This window comes from Paramormyrops kingsleyae, chromosome 14 (genome assembly GCF_048594095.1).
Source record: "Paramormyrops kingsleyae isolate MSU_618 chromosome 14, PKINGS_0.4, whole genome shotgun sequence".
Lineage (NCBI taxonomy): Eukaryota > Metazoa > Chordata > Actinopteri > Osteoglossiformes > Mormyridae > Paramormyrops > Paramormyrops kingsleyae.
Genome location: NC_132810.1, coordinates 17,567,030 through 17,588,210, shown reverse-complemented (window position 1 = coordinate 17,588,210; position 21,181 = coordinate 17,567,030). Strand labels below are relative to the sequence as shown.

Sequence of the window (21,181 nt, the reverse complement as noted above, 5' to 3'; positions counted from 1 at the left end):
CTAATGTAAAATATTACTTTGGACAAAAGCTGAAGCTAATTTATAATATAAAACGTCTGTGGACCAATGCTCAGATATCTGGAATCTGGTTGTCTTCAGCCTATGACCGGGTTCCTGGTTCAGAATTATCTGGCAACATGCTACAGTGCCCATTAGTACAGGTAGGCTTAGAACCATGGCTGTGCACTTTTGACGTGCTGATCTTCCATGTTATCTTTGGTGTCCTCCCTTGGGAATTTTAGTAGTGGTTTGGCAGTGTACAAGGAGGATTCCACCCCAGCACCTTAGCAGCAGACAGTCTTCTTTTGGTATCAGACGTTCACTAAAAAAAAGACATTCTCTAATTTTACATGGCTTCAAAATTTGATGTTCTCATTTTAAAACAAAGATTGCCCTACATGTCTTTCCAATAAACGTCGGCTCCACGCTAGAATGCATGTTTGTTGCGTAACCATTCATGCTGTGATATTCATACATTGTGCATAAATACGTTTCTGAGATGTTAAGATAAGATAAGATGTTAAGCTACTTATTCTCTAGTCTTTGTGTCTAAACTTAAAATGCAGAAAGCCTATTTGTCAAAACAAGAATGTAATTTAACATGATTCTTCTCACCATGCCATTGATTGCATCTCAGATAAAGGCCAAATTCATGACTGATCTCAAGCATGTGCTCACATACAACAAAACCAGTGTTGTAAGAACCTCAAATTTACCGTAACTTGCGTGCAATAAGTGGGAGGATGGTGGAGCAGATGGATCAGAAAGATATTAAAACAATATTTAATCTACTGCAGGGATACTCAATTTTTCACCAAGGTCCAAATTTTATGAGCCACACAGCCATGGTGGGGAGCAGGAGGTCCCCTTGGTAAATGTTGATGAGGGGAAAATGATTGCGTGGTATGAGTTGCATGGAGTTTTGGAGAAGACTCAGACTGGAATTTGCCATTTAAGTGCCCCTGGTCTACTGCTGAAAACGTAAGCATTCTTAGGATCAGCTGAAGAGTTTAAAATGCGAGAGTGGATTAGGAGGTGAAAAGGAAAGGCCATCTCACGGAAAGTTTGTGCACACCAGCGAATGTCACGTAGTGAGCGGTGTTAATTCCCCCTGAGTCATTCTTGAGTCAAAGCTGAGGCGGGTCTGTCTACTGATCACATATTCTACCCACCTTCACACTTTCTCCGAATGGAAATATGGGAGAGACAAAGTAGAGGAAACTGCGAGTTACGGAGGCTTCCATAAAGGTATGCTTCTCTGGGTTTCTCAAGTATACCAGAGCAACAGCCACAGAATTTGTGCATACAGCACATTTTATTTATTTCTTTAAAATAAATTTTTCACAAAATTAATAACAACTCCCGCAAAATTTTAGATATGGGAAATTTAGGCAGGAACTGCATGCGTGGGAACTTCACCTGAAAAATCAGTACTCAGAAACACTGAAATGTCACATAACACTGCTGCAAAAACAAACTGGATTTTGCAGTGCTGATAACATCAGTCAATCAACAGAAAAGTGACTACCACAGTCAAAAGTGGGACATCTTCAAACCCTTCAGAACATGATGATGGGTCAGATCCACCAAAACCACTTATTGCAGAATGAACAAAGTGCATCTGTGGGCAGACCTCACTCCAAGCTTCAACTATTTAAGAACAGCAGTTTTGCCATTAAAAAAATAATACTAATTAAAAGCTCTGTGATATTGAAGTACGAGGGCCATGATGCTTAACATCGGGATAATGCAATGAATCTACAAAACCTTTAGACACCTCAGGTTAGCTTATTCTTCATCATGAGCTTTGAAGACAGTGCCAGTGGTTTACCTAAAAATATGCAAATCACGTTCAGTTCACGCTTTACGGGCAGACACTGAGACAGGAACATAGCGACGATCAGATAAATCAGTATTGTCTCACAGGGTGCCCGCAGCCTCCCGCAGGCACGCACACACACACGCACGCGCGCGCGCCGCGCGCTCACACAACACAGCAGAAGTCACCCCGTTCCACTTGGCTTCCTCATCCCTTTGGGGACAGGCTGTCAGATTCTCTTTTTCAGGGACTCAGAGATCACTGGTGCTCACATCCACCGGATCCTGGATCAAAACAGCGGATTCACTCGAACTTCACTGCAGCGGGAAAAACTGTGTAAGTTCTTCACGCACCTAAAGAAAAGAATTAGCAAATGTTACCAAATATCAGAAAATTTAGATTACTGAATCCTGAGGTAATTGCATTAAGAATGAGCACATCATGTTATACTTAAACGACAGCATTGTGTAAACAATTGTGTTGTTGCTCTTTTATTATTTTTTACAATCGAATAAACAATTCTGTAAAGGCAATTACAGAAGTGGATTTTTAAAGAAACGTTTGTCTGATTGCCCTTAATTTAAAAATCTTTACAGTTTTACTTCCAAATAGGGCTGGACAATATGGCTAAATATTTCATCACCATCATATATTTTTTTTAATTTCAGGCAATATCAAATATTATCACGTAATAATTCAAGTAGGTCTAATTGAAGTGATTCAGAGCGTTAAAAAAGATGAATGGACTGTAAACTGAAATCTAATTTTGATAAATGAATCATACAAAAATAAACTTTTTTTGTCATAGGGCGTAACATTTCAATACACTAACGCTGATTATCTCACTACTCATTCCTGAGAACGGGCTGGATGTTGCCGGTAGACTGAAAAAATAAAGGGTTCAACTATGAATTTAATTAAGATCAATTAGTATATGGCGCTGGGGCGGCGGGGTGGTGCGGTGGTTAGCACTGTTGCCTCACATCTCTGGGCATGGGTTCGAGTAACCGCTTCAATTACATTTGTGTGGAGTATGCATGTTCTCCCCGTGTCGTTGTGGGTTTTCCAAAGACATGCTGAGGCTAATTGGAGTTATTAAATTGCCCATAGGTGTGAGTATGCTCCGCGATGGGCTGGCCCCCCATCCTGGGTTGTTCCCGTAGCTTCCAGCATACGCTCCGGACCCCCTGCGACCGCGCATAAGCGGGTTGGGAAATGGGTGGGGGGATGGATAGTATATGGCATATAGAGAAGGATAGGTACGTTTTCAGATTACATAGAGAGTGACAGGTATATAAAATTTTTATGCGAATAATCCTTGCTTTTCATTGCAAAGAAACATGTCAGTCATTTTGTGCCTTTCAAATAAGTGCTTTGCTGTAACAACAGATATGCAGACTCAGGGACGTATGGCAAATACGGCGAGACTGTGTACTGATCACCTAAAACAGAAACCGCTTAGGAACACTTGCAAAATAAACTCTCATGGAAGACTGAATAAAAAACGAACAAGTTTTAGCACGTTCCAGCATGCCCAATAACAACACAACACCAAATAACAATGATTAGGCTATTACACAGTCATCTTTGACAACATGTGAATGTATTGATACTTAAAATGTACTTCAAATATTGGAATTCATGACAGCACCAGAATGAAGTTCTTATATGTAATATTCAGCTACCTGCCGAATTTCCTGCGGGGAGATATAAGTGATTAAGCAGTGTTTACGTACAGTACACTAACCGTGACTGTGCACTGCAAGGCAGTCGACTTGCTTCCCTAATGTCAAGATGAAAAAGAAATCCTTTGTTCCGGGATAGACACAATTACGACCATGTTTGCAGCTGGCAGCGGACATTGGCAAGGGGGAGAACAAAAACAGGAATTGAGGAAAAAGAAAAAAAATCTTGATGGTTGGCTAAATAATGCCTATACTATTCATTAAAAACGGAAACTAAACCTTCAATTGAGATGAATTTGACAGATTCCTGAAGGTATTCGTGAAATAGGGTGTTACCTAATCTTAAAAAACAGATTAAGAACAGTGTAGATTGTGCAATTAAGATGTTATATATAATATATTTTTATGTAGAAGCTCTGCTATCACAAATTCATACAAAGGGCACCACTAAACTTAATTTCAGATTTCAAATTCAGTTAAAAGCAGCTGTCTGAACATTACTAACTAAGCCTTCAAAAAGACTATGGAAGTGTCACTGGACAAAAGCATCTGTTAAACAAATGTAGCAAGTAAAAAAAAATAAACTGTAAAGGCTGGCTGGCAACAGATAGTCTACTCACAATTACTGTCACACAAACAAAGTAATAAGTGGTTATCATTTGATATGGATTCAAACACCAATATTGTACAGCTATTGCAGATCACTAGACAAAGCCTATTAACTGGTTTATCTAACCTCCTGGTGAAATAGCACAGGATTACCCTACCTAATGTTGGTATCAAAACCTAATTTCGCCAACAGTTGTTGTACTGCACAAGGTCATACTGATACATTTAATAAAAGCATACAAATCGCATTATCAAATTGTTAGAACACATTTGTTATGTGTAAAGGCACCGTAAGGACTGCTACTCAATTTTGTTACCCTCTGCACAATGACAGTAAAGGAATCTTGTATCGTGAATTCAAACTACGAATACAAGGGCCCAGCCGTGCCACCTCGGAAAATATAGCGAGGATTTTGTGGGGGGGCAGCTGTCTTAGAATAGAGACCTTCGGCAGTTTTCTTCTTTCCTGTGCTGTTCAGGTAGCACTGTCGTTTAGCACCCAAGCCCACCCCACCCCCCCAAGCCACCACACCACAACCCCCTAACTCTGAACAGATACTTTATCTTCAGTCTGAAGAAGGTAGACTAGATAAACAGAGGTGGAGGCAGCTCTGTTCTCCCGTATCTGTTAATGGTTCAGTCCCCCTGCTCTGCTCACAGTAAGAGGGGGCGATGTAGATGAAACACCACAAATGGTGTAATAGGATGCAAAAAAAACAACTCTGCTGTGCATTTATTTATGGTCTGCAAAGAGCAGAATATATTTCAGTCTTTATATTGCACATATATATGAAAGTGTATATGTAGTTGTTATATTTAAAGGGCAACCATAAATGTGTCTTCTGACCTCAGCGAGTGGTCTGACATGACATCATTTGTCAGATGAAATTCAGATTTTACAAGAACAAGTGCCCAAATGCCGGAGGGGAATATAAATTAAGTATGAAGGACTGATTTCGATTTTGTCACCAGCATCGTGAATTGTCTTCCCAGCTCATTTTGTATGGACAGTGCAGATTTTGTTGATGTGCCAAGACGGACTAATGAGTCTTGTGACTTCTTGCTTGGTTGTGGTCTGTGTGACTGAGCAGCTCTCAGGGAAAAAAAAAAGCCCTCACATTCTTTACCTTCCTGTTTTACCACAGAACATCCATCTTGGAAAATGGCAGACGATGGCTATGACTATGACTATGACTGCAATGACACAATGGAGTGCATTTGTGAAATTAACACAGGTACTGAGGTGACTGTACAAGTCTATGTACATTCTTGCATCTGCGTATTGGGCCTGCTGGGTAACCTTATGGTCATAGTCACCTACGCTTTTTACAAGAGGGCGAAGTCCATGACGGACGTGTACCTCCTGAACGTGGCCATCGCAGACGTGCTCTTCGTCATCTCACTCCCCCTGATCATTTACAACGAGACGTACAACTGGACCATGGGCAGATGGGCATGCAAGATTTTACGTGGGATGTACAGCATCAACCTGTACAGCGGCATGATGCTGCTGGCCTGCATCAGCAGCGACCGCTACATAGCCATCGTCCAAGCCAGACGCTCTTACAGGATTCGATCCCGGACCCTCATCTACAGTCGAATCATCTGCTCTGGCATCTGGCTGTTTGCAATAGCCGTGTCCATTCCGACGATAATCTACAATGAGACGTATGATAACATAGACTTGATCTCTAATCAGACCATGTCCATTTGTTACCTCAAGTTTGAAGAAAATGAAACAGCCCAGCGGATGAAAATTCTGGTTCCCAGCATCCAGGTGGCTATTGGCTTCTTCCTTCCCTTGCTCATTATGGGTTTTTGTTATTCCAGCATAATCTACACCCTCATAAGTGCCAAGAATTTCCAGAAGCACAAGGCCGTGCGGGTGGTAATGGCGGTGGTCGTGGTCTTCATCGCCTGCCATTTGCCCTACAACGTCACGCTTCTGTACCACACTCTGAGTCTGTTCCATGAGAGGGAATGCGAGGTTGAGAAGACTGTCAATAAGGCTCTGATGATCACAGAGACCCTGGCTTACTTCCACTGCTGCCTCAATCCAGTGCTCTACGCCTTCGTAGGGGTCAAGTTCAGGAACCACTTCCGTAAGATCCTGTCAGACCTGTGGTGCCTGGGGAAAAAATACATCTACAGGCGCTCCTCCAGATCTACCGAAGTGTACATCTCAACTCGAAAATCCATGGATGGGTCCAACAATGAAAATGGGTCTTCCTTTACCTTTTAAAAGACGTTTTCCTTTTCAGAAGGTGTTATGTGAAAATGTCAAGCAAAAACAACCTTATTACAAAAGTACTTGGGACACAGTCGTACCAACGTTTTGCAGGACATTAGACATATGATATGTAAAATGTTTAAAAATTGATGTGTTTGATCTTGAAGATACAGACAGATGCATTTCTTAAGATGGGGGGGTGGAGTGGGGTGGGGTTGAGGGAGTGAAAAGGGCAGATTTCAGCGAATTCCTTTTTGCATATTGTGCCTAGAAAACACCTCTGACGACAAACAGCCGAGACAAACCAGACCGGGAAATAAGACACTGTATGTTGCTCCGTAGGGTGTGAAACTAGATTTTGTTCATGTCTTTCATCCTAAACCACATTGTTGTGTACAGACACATTGAAACTCCTAACCTACTTTGGTTTCTTGACCAGCATTTTCGACATGTCCCTGGAAATCCCTCCCTTCCACTTAAAGGATTCGCTGACTGCTACTGATCTCATCCACCCAGAGTGGACATTTGAATGTGTACATTTGTGTGTAAATAAGCAAGGACCTAATTCAGTATGGAGAGAAACTTCTTTTCGTGACAAAGTATTGTTAATTACAAAATTTAGATTACTGAATCCTGAGGTAATTGCATTAAGAAAGAGCACATCATGTTATACTTAAATGACAGCTTTATGTAAACAATTGTATTGTTATTCTTTTATTTTTACAATCGAATAAACAATTCTGTAAAGCCAATTACAGAAGTGGATTTTTAAAGAAACGTTTGTCTGATTGCCCTTAACTTAAAAATCTTTAGTTTTACTTCCAAATAGGGCTGGGCAATATGGCTAAATATTTCATCACCATAATTTTTTTAATTTCAGGTAATATCAATAATTACCACGTAATAATTCAAGTCATAGATGTGATTCAGAGGATTAAGAAAGATTAATTAACTGCAAACTGAAATCTAATTTTGATAAATGAATCATACAAAAATAAACTTCTTTGTCACATTACAATACACTAACACACTCACTACTCATTTCTGAGAACGGGTTGAAAGTTGCCAGTAGCCTTGCCACCCATCTCGTCTTTTACAGGATCAAAGTTTTGAAAAATAAAATGTTGTATCCTTGTATGAACCAATACGAGGCACAATTTCTTATGTATTTCATGCCCCCCTGGCCCAGGAAATTTTATAGTTTGTGATGGTGAACGCTTAGAAATGCCATTGCAAAAGTATATTATTGTGCCTATTACCTTAAAATGATTAACGATTGATGGTTTTAAAGGTTCAATTATTTTTTAATTAACAACTTCTTCCTTATTTAACTGCTCAACATCCTCATTGCCAGTAGATGTCACCAAAGTGTACTATGCATCTACAGTCTTCCTTGACTCTGATCGAGTCACATACGATCACACTTCCGTCTGAGGTCCTTGGTAAATCACATACCTGTACACCAATCGAGAGATCCCTGAAACTGACGTAGTGGGATATTAGTGGTGCATCGCTTACAATAACAGGTGCAAGAGAACGGGCAGCACTGCCAGCCGTACAATGACCCACTGCCCATATCTCACTTGTACTATAGTATGCATACAGTAATATAGTATGCATACAGTAATATAGTACGCATACAGTAATTTATATGTAATAGACAGCTACAATATCAAGATACGCCCAAACTGACTTGCGTCTGTTGACACAAGGCTGGATCTGGTAATATTGAACCAATTTTCAATACAATTCTTCAAAAAGGTTCAAAACTTCAGAGAGCTTTATTTTACTAGGCCCGACAACTTCACATTTAAAATAAAAAAGCTTTTTAACCTTAGGTTTTGAATAATAATTCACCTCCTCCTGCTTCTTAGCATGCCGATGCCATCTTGGTGTCTGACGGGCCAGAACCTCCATGAGCAAATTGGCTATTAGGCATCTTTATCAGCACCAGAGTGGACTGGACTTGGCACAGTCAATGATTCAAGTTCAAAAATTCCCTGAGACTCAATGGATTCCGTCATTTGAGCTATTTCTATAATTATATCATGCTAAAACAATTTGCAAGCCAGTACATTCAGTACTTCTCAATGAGTGTGATGTAACTTTGTCCTTGGAAAATGGATATTTTGATTTTATGCTTTAATATACTAATACAATACTTTCGTTCAGCTGTGCGGCTGCAACACGGATGTGGGTGAATCAGCAACAGTTTGCTGGTGATCTGTGGCCTGCTGTCAAAGAGGGTAAAGGGTGAAGTGTGGGGTAGCAGAGATATCCATCACCTGAACCTTGATCTCCATCTCGATGGGTGGCTCCATGAACTTGACCGAGTTGTTCTCTGCGGACAACTTCCTAAACAGCATATAATCATTTGGCTTTCAATTCAGGTCGGCACACTAGCAACAAGTATCTGGTTTATATCTAAATCCTGGAAGAGACACCTGATAATGTAGGGGACAGATTCTTTCAAAATCTTTAAGGACCTTTCTGAGTGTTTAGCAAGCCATTCTCCAGTATTTAAAGAGCCTTCTTCCTCTCAGTTAGAACATTATTTGTTTTTTTACAGAATGCTGTGAAAATTAATTTGCCTGCGAAACATGACACTTAACAGTGACGTGAAAGACTACAGTATCAGGTGAATTTGAAATAAACCTACTGAGAGAGAGGGTTATGATCAGGGATTTTCCCTTTTTATTCACCTTTATATGATATGATTCAGAGACTTTCGTTTTCGGTATGTACATCGTAGAATTACAGCCTTTAGTGAGCTTCATAATAGGGATTCTTTTTGTTTTTGAATAGCAGTCTAAGATTGTGGTTTTACTCTGACTGATATGGAAATTTAGTTTTTATCTACAGTTCGTCTTTGTAGAAGCCAAATCTAGTCGAAGGAGGGTATTTGGTGTTCGCCATCACAATTTTCCATCCATTTGGTATATAAGGTTATTTAGTACAAGGTCAGGGAGGAAGCCTGGAACCTATTCAAGGCAGGAAAGGGCACAATCCCTGGGATCATCCTGAAAGGGATGCCAGTCCATCACAGGGTTCACACGCACACACACTCCATGTATTCATATCTTTGTGGGGACTCACCATTCATTTCTATGGGCTAACCCTAATCCTTGTAATGACAACCTTAAACCCTACCCGGCCCTAACCTTAACCATAAGTAACCAAACAAAATACAAGACTTTCGGCATTTTTAGGTTTTTGTTTGCATTTTTATGAAATTTAGGTTATCCTTGTGGGGACTGGAAAAAATGTCTCCACAAGGTTAAAAACCTGTAAAATGTTACAGGTTTTTATCACATTGTGGGGTAATCTGGGGTGAGTTTCCCGAAGCGTTCTTAACGCTACGTCGTTCTTAAGTTCTGTGTTAAAAGATAGAACTAACGAACGACGTAGCGTTAAGAAGGCTTCGGGAAACTCACCCCTGGTCCCTACAAGGTAACACTTACAGAAGCATGCGCATGCACACACATACACAGATACACACACAACCTGGACAATACAGAGACACTACTTCACATGGCTTTGATGCCTATGAATTCATTTTTACCACAGGTGGACGTAAACAAAGTTTTTTTTTATGTAAGTCATAGCACAGTCATAGCAAAGCGCCGTTCGCCTCCCTCCTCCCTGTGCACTCATGCGTCACCTGTGTTTACTGTGCACTTAGTGCGGGCTCACCGTCATCATCCCTCACCTCCAAGTGACGCAGTTCAGTGGCACTGTGTGGTCTTCAGGTATTTATTTTGCAAATACAATCACTTCAGAATACAGTTTCGACAACTGTAAAGCATGAATTGTTTACCTTTTGGCAGTCAAGCGTTATGACGCATATTGCTGTAGTTATCGTTGTGGTTCAATACTGCCACCATGTGGACATTTGCATGGCTCCAGAGGATCAACAGACAGATATTCTTCGGTGGCCCCTAGTGGTCAGCAAAATTAATTCAGCAACAACCGTTTGTAGAATAGTGACGAAACGGTGAACTGTGACGTGACGTCTTGTACTGTACACGCCCTGCTACCATGAACAGGATAAGCAGTTGGAGAACTCTCACCAAATTTAGGAGTGTGACTGTTGAGAAATTAAAGTCTAGTGTAGCAGGGGGCATAGAAGAAGCATAGAACAATATTTCATCCCTTTGTAGTGAAGAGGCTCATGTTGAAATCACACTTTTGACAATGAAGAATGATAAAATTCTGTGTATTGCTCATTCATTTGAAGACTCATTCTGCTGTAGCACTTGTTCCCTTTATCAGCTTTTCTGAGGCATGTTCTTTTGCGTGGGAATCCGTCAGTGAGTCAACAGTGGGCGACATCTTGTGTGTCAAACACATATTTCTCAGCTGTGCCGCTCTCTCTACGTGGAATGGGGCCCGGAGACCCTATAATTACCCAAATGGTTCTCCATTAGGTCACGTGAAACCGGAGTAGGGAGGAATGGATTCTCTATTAATTTACTATCTTGAACAGACATGTTCACAGAATGGTATGCTGAGGTAAAAAAAAGGTAAACGTTTACTTAGGTCAAAAGTTTAGTATTAGGGCTAAAGAGGTCAAGTCTCACTCAGAGTTTCCATCATCTGTGTTTCTTGGTAAACGTGATGGCTTTCGTTGGTTTCCTGGAAACTGCTGGGGGCTGGTCACTGGGGGCAGACGTGGAAGTTTTAGCTCTCCTGGAGAGATCCTGCACCCCCGCACCCCCCACATGATGTCACAGGGAGGGGATGGTGGTTTCCATGGTTCAGGTCCCATGTGGCTCTCATGCTTTTCCCTAAAGCTCCTCTCCATGTCAGACCAGAAAACAACAGACAGCTAATCCACTTATGAGCCAAATCATTGGGCTTGATGGGGTTTGAAGTCTATTTAAAATGCAAATTGACCCCAGCCTGACCCCGGCTGTAAGAACTGTAACTGATACTGATACACACCCATCTAGGGCAGAGACCATAAGGTGGTTTTGTTATGCTGTAGTTCTGCTACCCTCGCTAAATATTAAATATAATAAATGTGACACTGTATCAGGCATATATATTTCAATAGAACTTATGTAATTACTCTAAGTCAACTGTGACCACTGTAATGATAAAACAAAGATGAATAATGAAAAATACCGATAATGCACTGGGGATCACAAGTTCCTGCCATTCATACAGTACATGCTATATCCATAGTAGGATCATAGGCATCCCTACACATTGGCGCCACTAGCTGGCACACCGGTGTGGCACTGGTTCACATCCCATTCGGTATTTCCGTGATCATCGGCAGTTTGAGGATTAGAGGAAGAGAGAATTCTGTTCCGCAGGTGGTTCATGGACATCTGTGGCTTTGCACGGTTAACACCCACCCCCCCCTTGGGGGGGATTATTTTTGCACCACAGACACGTCTTCCTTGGCTTTGACCTACCAACCTGTCTGCCAGTTCTTTTTAACACCGTATGGTGTCCATGAAAAGGCACACGGACAAAACACACTTTGGCACTTTGATGTTTGAAATTCCGCTTTTGCAGGCTTCTCCTGGGATCTCCTACTTTGCCAAGCGGTTTGTGACCCCACAAATAAACAAATTGGATTATGGTTTCAGGCTGACGTTTTGGCATCGCAAACAGCATGGACACACAGCATTTACAGAAAAGGAAATAATATTCCTTCAGAATACTTTTTGGAGTAAAAACCCTCACAGTCATGAAGCAGTCTTCTACTGAGCAAGCAAATTAATGTTTTTTTTTTTTGTTTTGTTTTTATTGCATGTCAGGATGTACACTTTGTTAGTTAGCAGGATACAGGTCAAAAGAGTGGAATAAAACAAACAAAAAAATGCAACCAATGTTAGAAAACTTCCCAGTGAACACAGAAAATTTGTATTGGAAGCAAAAAAACTGCCCCAGGACAAGCTTGCAAGTCAAAACTATAGCAAGTGCAAGAAATGAAGATGTAAATTTAGCTTTCACTGCAGGAGATCAAAACATGAAGGACCCAACCTCTTCACCACCGTGAAGCAGCGCAAAACCCTCTGACATTCAAACAGGTTTAACATGCAACCCTTAAAAGTTATAGCCTACCACATCAGGATTGTCTAGTCACTTACTGAGAAGCTGAGATTACCCTGGATGCACTGGGCAAACCAGGCTGCTTGTGTAACAATGATGCAATTCACAAAGTCTGTGGTAATTTGGCACAAACGTATCCAAATACATCAATGGGAATCCATCCAAGTATTCCGGCACTTTCTGGATTTTGAGTACACAACTTTATTATATTGTTTTAATTTATTTTTAAGGCACAAGTCACCCAAGGACATGCTTTTGAAAAACTATTTAACTTTTATTATCATCTGTCACTATAGCCAGAAGTCCATTTCCAATATTGATGAGTCCATGCTTTTACCCAATGCGGACAGCATGAGGCACTGCCAAAGTATGAGATATTAAATTAGAACAAATCTCTACACAGCGACCAGGGAATTGCTCCAACACTAACGGCCCCTTGAGATATTTCGCTCTGCTTGGTGAGGTGAGGAAATTCAGAACGTTCACTGCCACGTTGGTCGTATTTGTGTGCTAGTTGAGCACCAGACCAGAAAAGAACTCTCCAGAACATTCTCCCACCCAAACCTGAAACCACAGTGAGTCAATCTGAAAGGAATGTGCTTTTGTATTTACGGTTTGAACAGAAAGCATGGAAAAACCCTCAACCTTCAAACTGGAAACTGGGGGAATGGACAAAATCATTAAAAAAAAAAAATCACTCTACATTAACCTCACGAAGTCTAAATGCACATCTATCTACTCACAGAAGTCAAGGTGAACCAAAAGCTTATAGATGCCAAGAAACCAATACTTGGCGAGTTGGTCAACACCAAATTTCAGATGCCAGGTGCTAGATAATTTTTACTCTGAGCATTTATATAACAAGGCAAGGATTCTTTGGAAGTCTTATCAGATATGCTTCTTTGGCAATTTCCTGAATCTTAGAGTGCATATGGATTGTGTTGGCGAGGTTTATGTTCCCTGTTTGAATGCGCCAACTGTTTACTGGGGCCACAGCAATGGACATTTTCAATAATCACATATCGAATAAGAAACAGTACATGAAAATGAGTTTTTTTTATTTTGTGCACATAATTTTGACTGAAATACAACATCTGACAATTTAAAAGCATAAAATTTAAAAGCTATAATGCGTTATAACTGTTATTAAATAAAGTTTATGGTAAGAAGGATATGGGCTCTACACTTTCAAAATAATGCTTTTTTTCTAGTAATTTCTTTAAACAGCAAGCCGCATTCTACAGTCCACGTCCTCCACATTGAAGCCAGACAGCAAAATATAAAAAAACAGCTTCAACAAATCTGTCACATCCACATCTGTTAGAAAAAAAACAACAAAAAAACACAAAATCCTGACACTTAAAATCTAACCTTTTTGCTTCTCTGCAGAAGATTTTTTTATCGAGTTAAATTGAACGAAACGTCGCGTAGATGCAGGAAGGTGGGAATTCCACCTATAAAATCGAACTGAAAGAGAAAACTGCGGCATCACACGTACCATCCTCTAAGCGCAAACCCAGATCTTAATACGTGTTTGGCTTATGGAGGCGATGTGTTAGAAGTTGAAGCTGCGGTAAAAGTGCTTTCAGTTTTTTTCTTGGTAGAGAAGAGCAGAAATTAAACTTTTTTGAGGTTTACCATGCCTGCTTCTACTTGGTGTACAACAGAAGAAAGCTGGACAGTGTGAGTTAAGGGAAGATTTCCACCTGGGAGGGGGTGTTAAATGGCTTTGTGTGTTCAGTGCGTCTTATTGTTGGAAGGAAAGTGAACCCCCGTGTCTCCGTAAAACAGTCTTGTAGTCCCAGAAAGTGACAGTTCATTCCCGCTTTAAGACGGAGCAGTACGCGATGGCGCGCTGTGCAGCTTGGGCTGTTTTGTGCAACTAGACGCAGTTAACGTTTGTGACAGTGTCAGCTTCGACTCTATATTAAAACATTTTTTTTTTTTTACATAATCACTATCACTTAATTTTATTAAAAAAAAAATCTTTAAATAAATCGCCCGGCTCCAAAAACTGTTGTGTCTTTTAGAGATATTGTGGTACAGGTAGCCTACAGATTATTGCTTCACGTTACATTTTTAGCTTAGCAAAAATCGTATAAAGTTCAGCATTTACGTCTTAAATGTTTATCCTTAACATCCTTATGCAGCCTGGAATTTGCTCAATATGCTTAAGTGAATAATTTAGTTAGTAGCACGGATGGCGGAGTTGAGGAATGTCTGCTCAGATTCATAGGCCTACCCCGGATCACGACAGCAACATGGCAATAAAAACAGACAAAAACAAATTCGTCACGCTTTCTTTTTGATCCCACTTAATAATCTTGCTTATTCGTGCATGCAGGCCATGCCGACTCAGCTGGAATCCAAATATTTATAATTTCTCATTAAGTTTACAAATTGATATTAGGCTCCGATGTTCATCCAATTTCATTATGCATTATCACATAAACATTTTAACAGGATATTTTACGCCTTTTAAACAAATAATTAAGTTACATGGGCCTGTATTCCTCGAAGTAAGGCGAGATTCCCTGATAGTCTCGCTGGTTTGCATAGGTTTGTGATGGTGACTAGGATCACGAAGCACTGCTGTTAGACCGAGGGTTACTTTGCGCGGATTACAGCTACTCTGATACCCCCGCGTAATATTTTTAGGTTTATACGAATGTTACCAATCAGGATTTTCCAGACACTGAGTCTATTCTTACTGTTTTAACAGAGGTACTAAACGTGCACAAGAAAAATACATCAAATGAACCGCAAATATATTGTTATTGTAATTGAAACCATTTCAAATGTATACTTAAATCCGACACAAGTTACGTCGTTTTTTAAGGCCTGGTCGTGTTTTATATGTTCCCATTCTCCATGCAAAAAATATATGTAGATATTTGCGTGAAACTGAAGTTAATTTTGAACATTAAACACGGCTGGGTTTTTTTTTTTTTTTTTTTTAACTGCTCCTGTCCACAGTCTCAACTACTTTCGAAAAGCCAGGCGCGCATTAACCTTTATATTACACTGACTACGTGTTCCGGTCCAACCTCTCGGGTACACTTAGGATAAAGGGAAAGAGGACGCCCTTGGCCTCAAAGGGGGCTTTCAACGGTTCCTCCTCAAAATGGGCATCATCTTCCCCCACTACGAATCGGAGCGTCTGCGTTTTATTCACGCAGTAGATGCAGTTCGCCATGACCGCGCACCTGAAAGGCAGGGGGTTCGCCTGCGCCAGGGACGCGCTGTCGTGCCACATTTTCACTATGGTGTTGTACTTGAACACGTTGACGCCGTGATCGCGGTTCACGTCGAACCTATAGATGAAGCTCTTGAAGGCCACCATGTCCGTGGACTTCTTCCTGCTGTTGTTGTACGGACACTCCTGCCACTCGTCCCTTTTGGGGTCGTATTTGAGGAGGCGATAAAAGAGCGAGCCGCCAGACACGTACATCTCGCCGTTGCAGGTTGTCGCTTCGTGAGCCACAGCAAACGCTCCTTTGGGCAGGGGTGCCACCGTAGTCCACCTGTCCATACGGGGGTCGTATTTTTCCACCGTAAACAGGCACTCTCCTCCTATAGCGTACAGAAAGCCGTCCATCGACACCAGCTTCAGCTGTGACCGCGCTTGGTTCAGGGGTTTGATTTCGCTCCAGGCGTCCGTGACGGGATTGTAGCAGAACACCTTATCCGACAGCTTCCCTTTGTCCCCGGAGCCTTTTATTCCACCCGCTACAAATAAATAGTTATACATTGTGCAAATCCCACAGCCCTTTGTGTTTATATCTTCGGGCATCATAGTCAGCGATCTCCAGTCTTTAGTCTTCTCGTTATAATAATATATCATATGGTTTTCTTCAAACGAAGCCACGGATAGCGGGCTCTGTGGACGGCTGTTATTCCGGCTCTGAGGTCTGCTCCCCACACGGTCGTAAACGTCGTTTATTTCGGCCACCATCACAGACTTCTTTCCTTCCATTCTCGTTTTGAGGATGAGGTCTCTCTCCGATCCCGTCAGACGCCCATATACCGCGGGGTCCTTTAAAATCTGCAGAAAGTTGTCACTCATGAAACGATACGCCGTCTCCTTCAGCTCGTTTAACCTTTGCTTTTTCGCTATAGTTAAAATCTCATAGCAGTTCTCGGCGGTGATTTGATCCGACATGGTGTCCATCGCAGCTTGAACTGCGCACGGGATTTGAAGAATCTTCGCCCCGGTGATCACGTCAACGACATTATCCTTATTCACGTTCATCCGAGACGAATATATATATTCCACCAGCACTGTCAATGTCTTGTAACTCAGTCCCTTCACTTTAAGAATATCTCTAGACTGCCGTGCTTTGAAATAGTCACTTTTCTCTGCCAGGACTGATTTATGCGCCTGGATTTTCTTTCCAGACACCTCAATCACTAAATCCGGATCTCCTTTCAAAGAATAGATACTTGTTATTCCGTTTCCATTTTCCCACCGTCCTTCGGTCGATTGCGTGAGCGGGTTTCCTCGTATCGTGTCGCCCTCCCTCCGATCATTGCCCTGTGAGGCACTGACCATATGACCTAAACCGTGCGCTGGCTGCGCTCCCGCAGAAGCACAATAAGTGACAGGCGCGGAGGTCCCCCGCCCCTCCTCCTGACACTGACTCCGCACTATCCCACTGCCCCTACATAAAGAAGCGGCTCTATCCCCCTCGTCTTTGGTTCCTCCAGAAAAACACAGGGACGAACTAAAGCTACAGGGCACCTTCATGCGCGCTCCACCAGACTCGTCCGCTATCCCATTTCTATTAACTGGATTATCCTGGTCTGCGGCGGGACCGGAGATGTGATTTTTTTCCACGTTAGGATGCTGATCGGCGTCGCAGTTGTGGTGCCCCCTCCCCACCGAATCCACGCCACCCCCCAGCTCTTTGGTCACCCTGCTTCTCTGTCGGCAGTAAGCCTGCTTCTCCTGCAGGACTCGCACGTCGCCCGCGCCAAACGCAAGTTCCCCTTGATTTACGGGTCTGTCAGCATCGGCCTCCACGGCGAAGCCAGATACATATGGGCCACCGTCATTCTTTACTCCCGTAACGAAATTTACGGTTGCGCCTCGGCTTGAAAAATCGTTCTGCATTTTGTAAAAATTGAAAGTGAAATTTAGGACGGAGGTACGCGCACCATAATTCATTCACTTAAGTGGAAAATCAGTCTTTCAGGGTTAAATCCGTTGGTAATAAGTCACGCCACTTGCTCGGGCTGTTACTGCCACAGGTTGTTGTTGTTATTATTGCGGTTGAAGTCGTTTGTTTTTCCTTCAAGCGTTTAATTTCTCGTGGGTAGTCTTTGAAAAGTAGGCTACTAGTTATTCACATTCACCAGCTTCTGTCTTTGTTTCCCGTCAAAAAACGACAAGAAGTCTCCCACCTGAAGGAGGACAGGCTATTACAGTGCGGCTGGGGAGTCAGGAGTATGACAGTGGTACAAAACACACTTTAAATTTATTTTTAAAATCGGTGGAAAAAACAACGTTGCTTCTTATCCACAACTGTCTGCGAGTCAAAGTCTTCCTACGCAACCTGAGATGGAAGAAAAACAAACGTCACACACGTTTTCTAGATCTTTTTCTAAATTTGTGTTATTCATCTGATTTTAAACATTTAAATAGCTACGGGATAGCATTAAAACCATTATGTGCTCTTATATTTAAAAGATGATGCAATTACTTTGCAAAATAATTTACGTTGCCGATAAAGTAAACCAATCACAAAAGGGTGTTTAGAGACTGAATCATAAAACAGCGCCGAAGGCCATCGAGGAAATGGGTCAAATAAATAATTCACAGCGTTGGTTCATGAAAACTAAAGAGGGCGCTGTTGCTCAACTTCTATCAATATAACATCCACTAGCTGGCGTATACACTTCGTCATTTTATCATGCCAGCGTTTAATACGTAGAGATTTATTGTGCCTCAAGTGGTAATGCTCAAAATCACTGGTGAACTTCGCCACAGCTATAGGTTTCATACCAAGAGTCGGTCAGATATTAAATAAGTAATAAAAACCAAGATTCCGTTATAAAATTGCACGAGCGTTTGGAAATGATATGGTAGTTTAGATATTGCTGTGTGCATTACACGGTAACAGCTTGACTATTAATATTTGAGGCAATTGTTCATTGCCCGCGTCTGGGATGTGGAAATGCATCAAGCATGCTCTGCAGTGCTCATGTTCGTGATGGGAAAATGGGCATCCTCAACGAAAACAACTCTTTTGTGTTACCGTGCTATGAAGACGTTTTCCATCATAATGCAATTATAATGATCACTTATATTTCATAACCCTTTGCAATATATACACGTACAAGAAAACGACTTATACTTGCATTCTAAATTTGCCTTCGTTTTTGTATTTACAAACCAACAATAACAACAAAAAAGAATATTCATGCATGACTCCAAAAATAAGCACGGAAACAACTCACGTAGGCACCAACTGCAGCTGGAGAGAAGGGTAGTTCATCAAACGTCTTGGTCGCTACCCGTACACAAATTCCAGTTATGTAAGGTGATGATGACTTGGGTATGGCCGCTGTTCCTAGCAAACATCGCAGTCCAAATACTTTCCTTCAGTGGTCTTCCTTTGAATACTGTAATTAACGCCTGTCTTTATATCCGCTTTCCACATCAGGATTGCCAGTAAATAATACAAGCTTGCTTTGCTCTGGCGTCGGGTTGTAGTCCAGTCCCGGAGCACTATTCCACAGGATTACAGAGCAAACATGTTTCGTTATGCTCTTTTACTTCACCCAGAAGCTAATCCATTAATTTGTGCTCACGGTCGTACTGAATCACGAATATCCACGCACATGTGTGGGTGTGCCGCAGCGATCGGGGACGGTAGAAAGAGCACCCCAATGTGTGTGAGGGTACAGTCCGCTGTAAGCTGTGTCAGTCAAGAGATAATGTTTTGGTTTTACAGTAGGGATGAGCTGTAACTGAAGCAAGCCACACCTCCTTTGTATTAACCCTACACACCAGTGTAGGGGCGTGTCGGGGGAAATGCGCCATTCCTACACAAGCGCGCATTGCCGCCTGTCCCCCCACCTCTATTCTGTGGGAATTCTTCCGAGCGCCTTGACTTTTTATGTAAATTTATGTCTGCTACCATCTTTTTGTTTTTGTTTTAAAACACCATCTTCGCAACACTGCAAGTAATGACGGCTGAAATCAAAGGTGTGATTTTTCCTTTGGCTATATAAATCATATACACAAAATAGAGTCTAGGATGTCATAGTCGTTACCTTTCTGTTGCTTATTTCTTATAGTTTGCGTCCAAAGGTTCTCCAGTGTAACATACCTCGAAAACTCTACAAGACCAGTGGCTTAAAGGAACTATGCAGTGACCTACACGTATAACCAGTTCCTTACGATTATTTAGAACACCAGACTATTAATAGACAGCGGTTGATCTCGTGGTACTTACACGGGTTAATATATTTGAACTGTAGGGTGACTTGATCTAAATGACACTTGGTTCAGGTGAAATAGAAACGCTGCGGACAGTCGGTCAGGACTGTGAATGTATACTGAACTTAATATGAAGAGTCAGACACCATTGACTAGTCCATAGTTGGTTTAGGCCTACTTGCATGGGAATTATGCGTAGAACCCAGGAATAGTGGTACATGCGCAAAACATCTGTGAGTGTGGTTCTAAAATGAATACAAACTTAAATTAAACACTATACCATCAACATAATAAGGTTTATACTCTCACCTAATGAACCCAGTGCAACACATCCCATAATACAATCAATCAATCAATCTTACGCACTTTAACATACTTATTTAGCGGCTGCACATCGCTACTGGTAACATAAAAGGCAAATAACATATATATATCCGGTTAAATGCATCACACTCGTGAATTAAATGGAATACCAATGTAAACAGGAATAACTTAAACGAAGTATTAATGAAATCAGGGAATTACAATTAAATACCCCATCCACAACTTAGGGAAGTAATGCAGTTATTGGTAAGTGCTTAAGTAACTAATAAAAATTGTCTGTAATGCAACACTTACTTGTATATCCACGCACACTCTCAAACGTAACAGAAGGGGAGCTTTCGGCTGAGAAGTTAACCAACTAAAAAAACAATTAAACTATACGCGCTGCCTGCATCCTCACTTTGCTCTCTTCCGGTCATACGTCTTACGAACGCACGTTACCAGTCCTCGTACGTGTCAACGTAAAGAAATTATAATAATTACCGGGTCTTTTGTACAATATTCCTCCATTGAATTTGTCTTTACTGTACTTTTGCTCAGCGTCTAAATTCGTGCGGTGGTTCTCGTGGAATAAATGCCACGGGTGATAAAGACTTAAGATTTAAGCAGTAAAAGCTACACTAGCAGCGGAAAACGTGTAATTAGAACCGCGGTTCAGTTGCTGTGAGCGGTTATTAAGATGCCTATAATAAGACGTGATATGGTTGTTTGCTCGTCCGCAAATAAACAGCCACGACAAGAAGCTCCCTGATAAATGCATGCTTGCGTGGTTACATAATTCCTGGGGATGGAAAATTAACCAAAGGAGGCCACCACTACTTCACAACAAAGAACTGTCACTATCAAAAAGATGAAAATAGCTAAGGCCAGATGTTGGGCTGATGATGGTACAACAGCGAGAGATGAGTTCAGTTCAGATTGGGACTAATGTTGTTCTTTATGGGAGTCTAGCGTTCCATCTTGCTTCCTAAACAGCAATAGGAACCCCCGTGCTGCTGCTTTGA

At 41.5% G+C, this 21,181-nt stretch overlaps 2 protein-coding genes across 4 annotated transcripts; one reads left to right on the top strand and one right to left on the bottom strand.

Moving 5' to 3' along the window:
- The first annotated feature begins 1,964 nt into the window (after window positions 1-1,964).
- On the top strand, window positions 1,965-7,095 carry ccr6b (chemokine (C-C motif) receptor 6b). Its single transcript, XM_023807966.2, has 2 exons — window positions 1,965-2,155; window positions 5,259-7,095. Exon 2 carries the CDS (start codon window positions 5,276-5,278, stop codon window positions 6,353-6,355), a length of 1,080 nt encoding a protein of 359 aa, XP_023663734.1. The 5' UTR covers window positions 1,965-2,155; window positions 5,259-5,275; the 3' UTR covers window positions 6,356-7,095.
- A 6,355-nt stretch (window positions 7,096-13,450) lies between these two features.
- Window positions 13,451-20,618, bottom strand: kbtbd11 (kelch repeat and BTB (POZ) domain containing 11). Of its 3 annotated transcripts, none has more exons than XM_023807935.2 (3): window positions 20,472-20,618; window positions 18,869-20,098; window positions 13,451-17,964 (listed from the first exon to the last, which is right to left on the bottom strand). In XM_023807935.2, exon 3 carries the CDS (start codon window positions 17,574-17,576, stop codon window positions 15,438-15,440), a length of 2,139 nt encoding a protein of 712 aa, XP_023663703.1. In that variant the 5' UTR covers window positions 17,577-17,964; window positions 18,869-20,098; window positions 20,472-20,618; the 3' UTR covers window positions 13,451-15,437. The 3 variants fall into 3 exon arrangements, with proteins under 3 accessions (XP_023663703.1, XP_023663713.1, XP_023663722.1); XM_023807945.2 differs by having other exon boundaries at window positions 18,869-19,139; XM_023807954.2 differs by having other exon boundaries at window positions 18,869-18,981.
- Window positions 20,619-21,181: the final 563 nt, after the last annotated feature.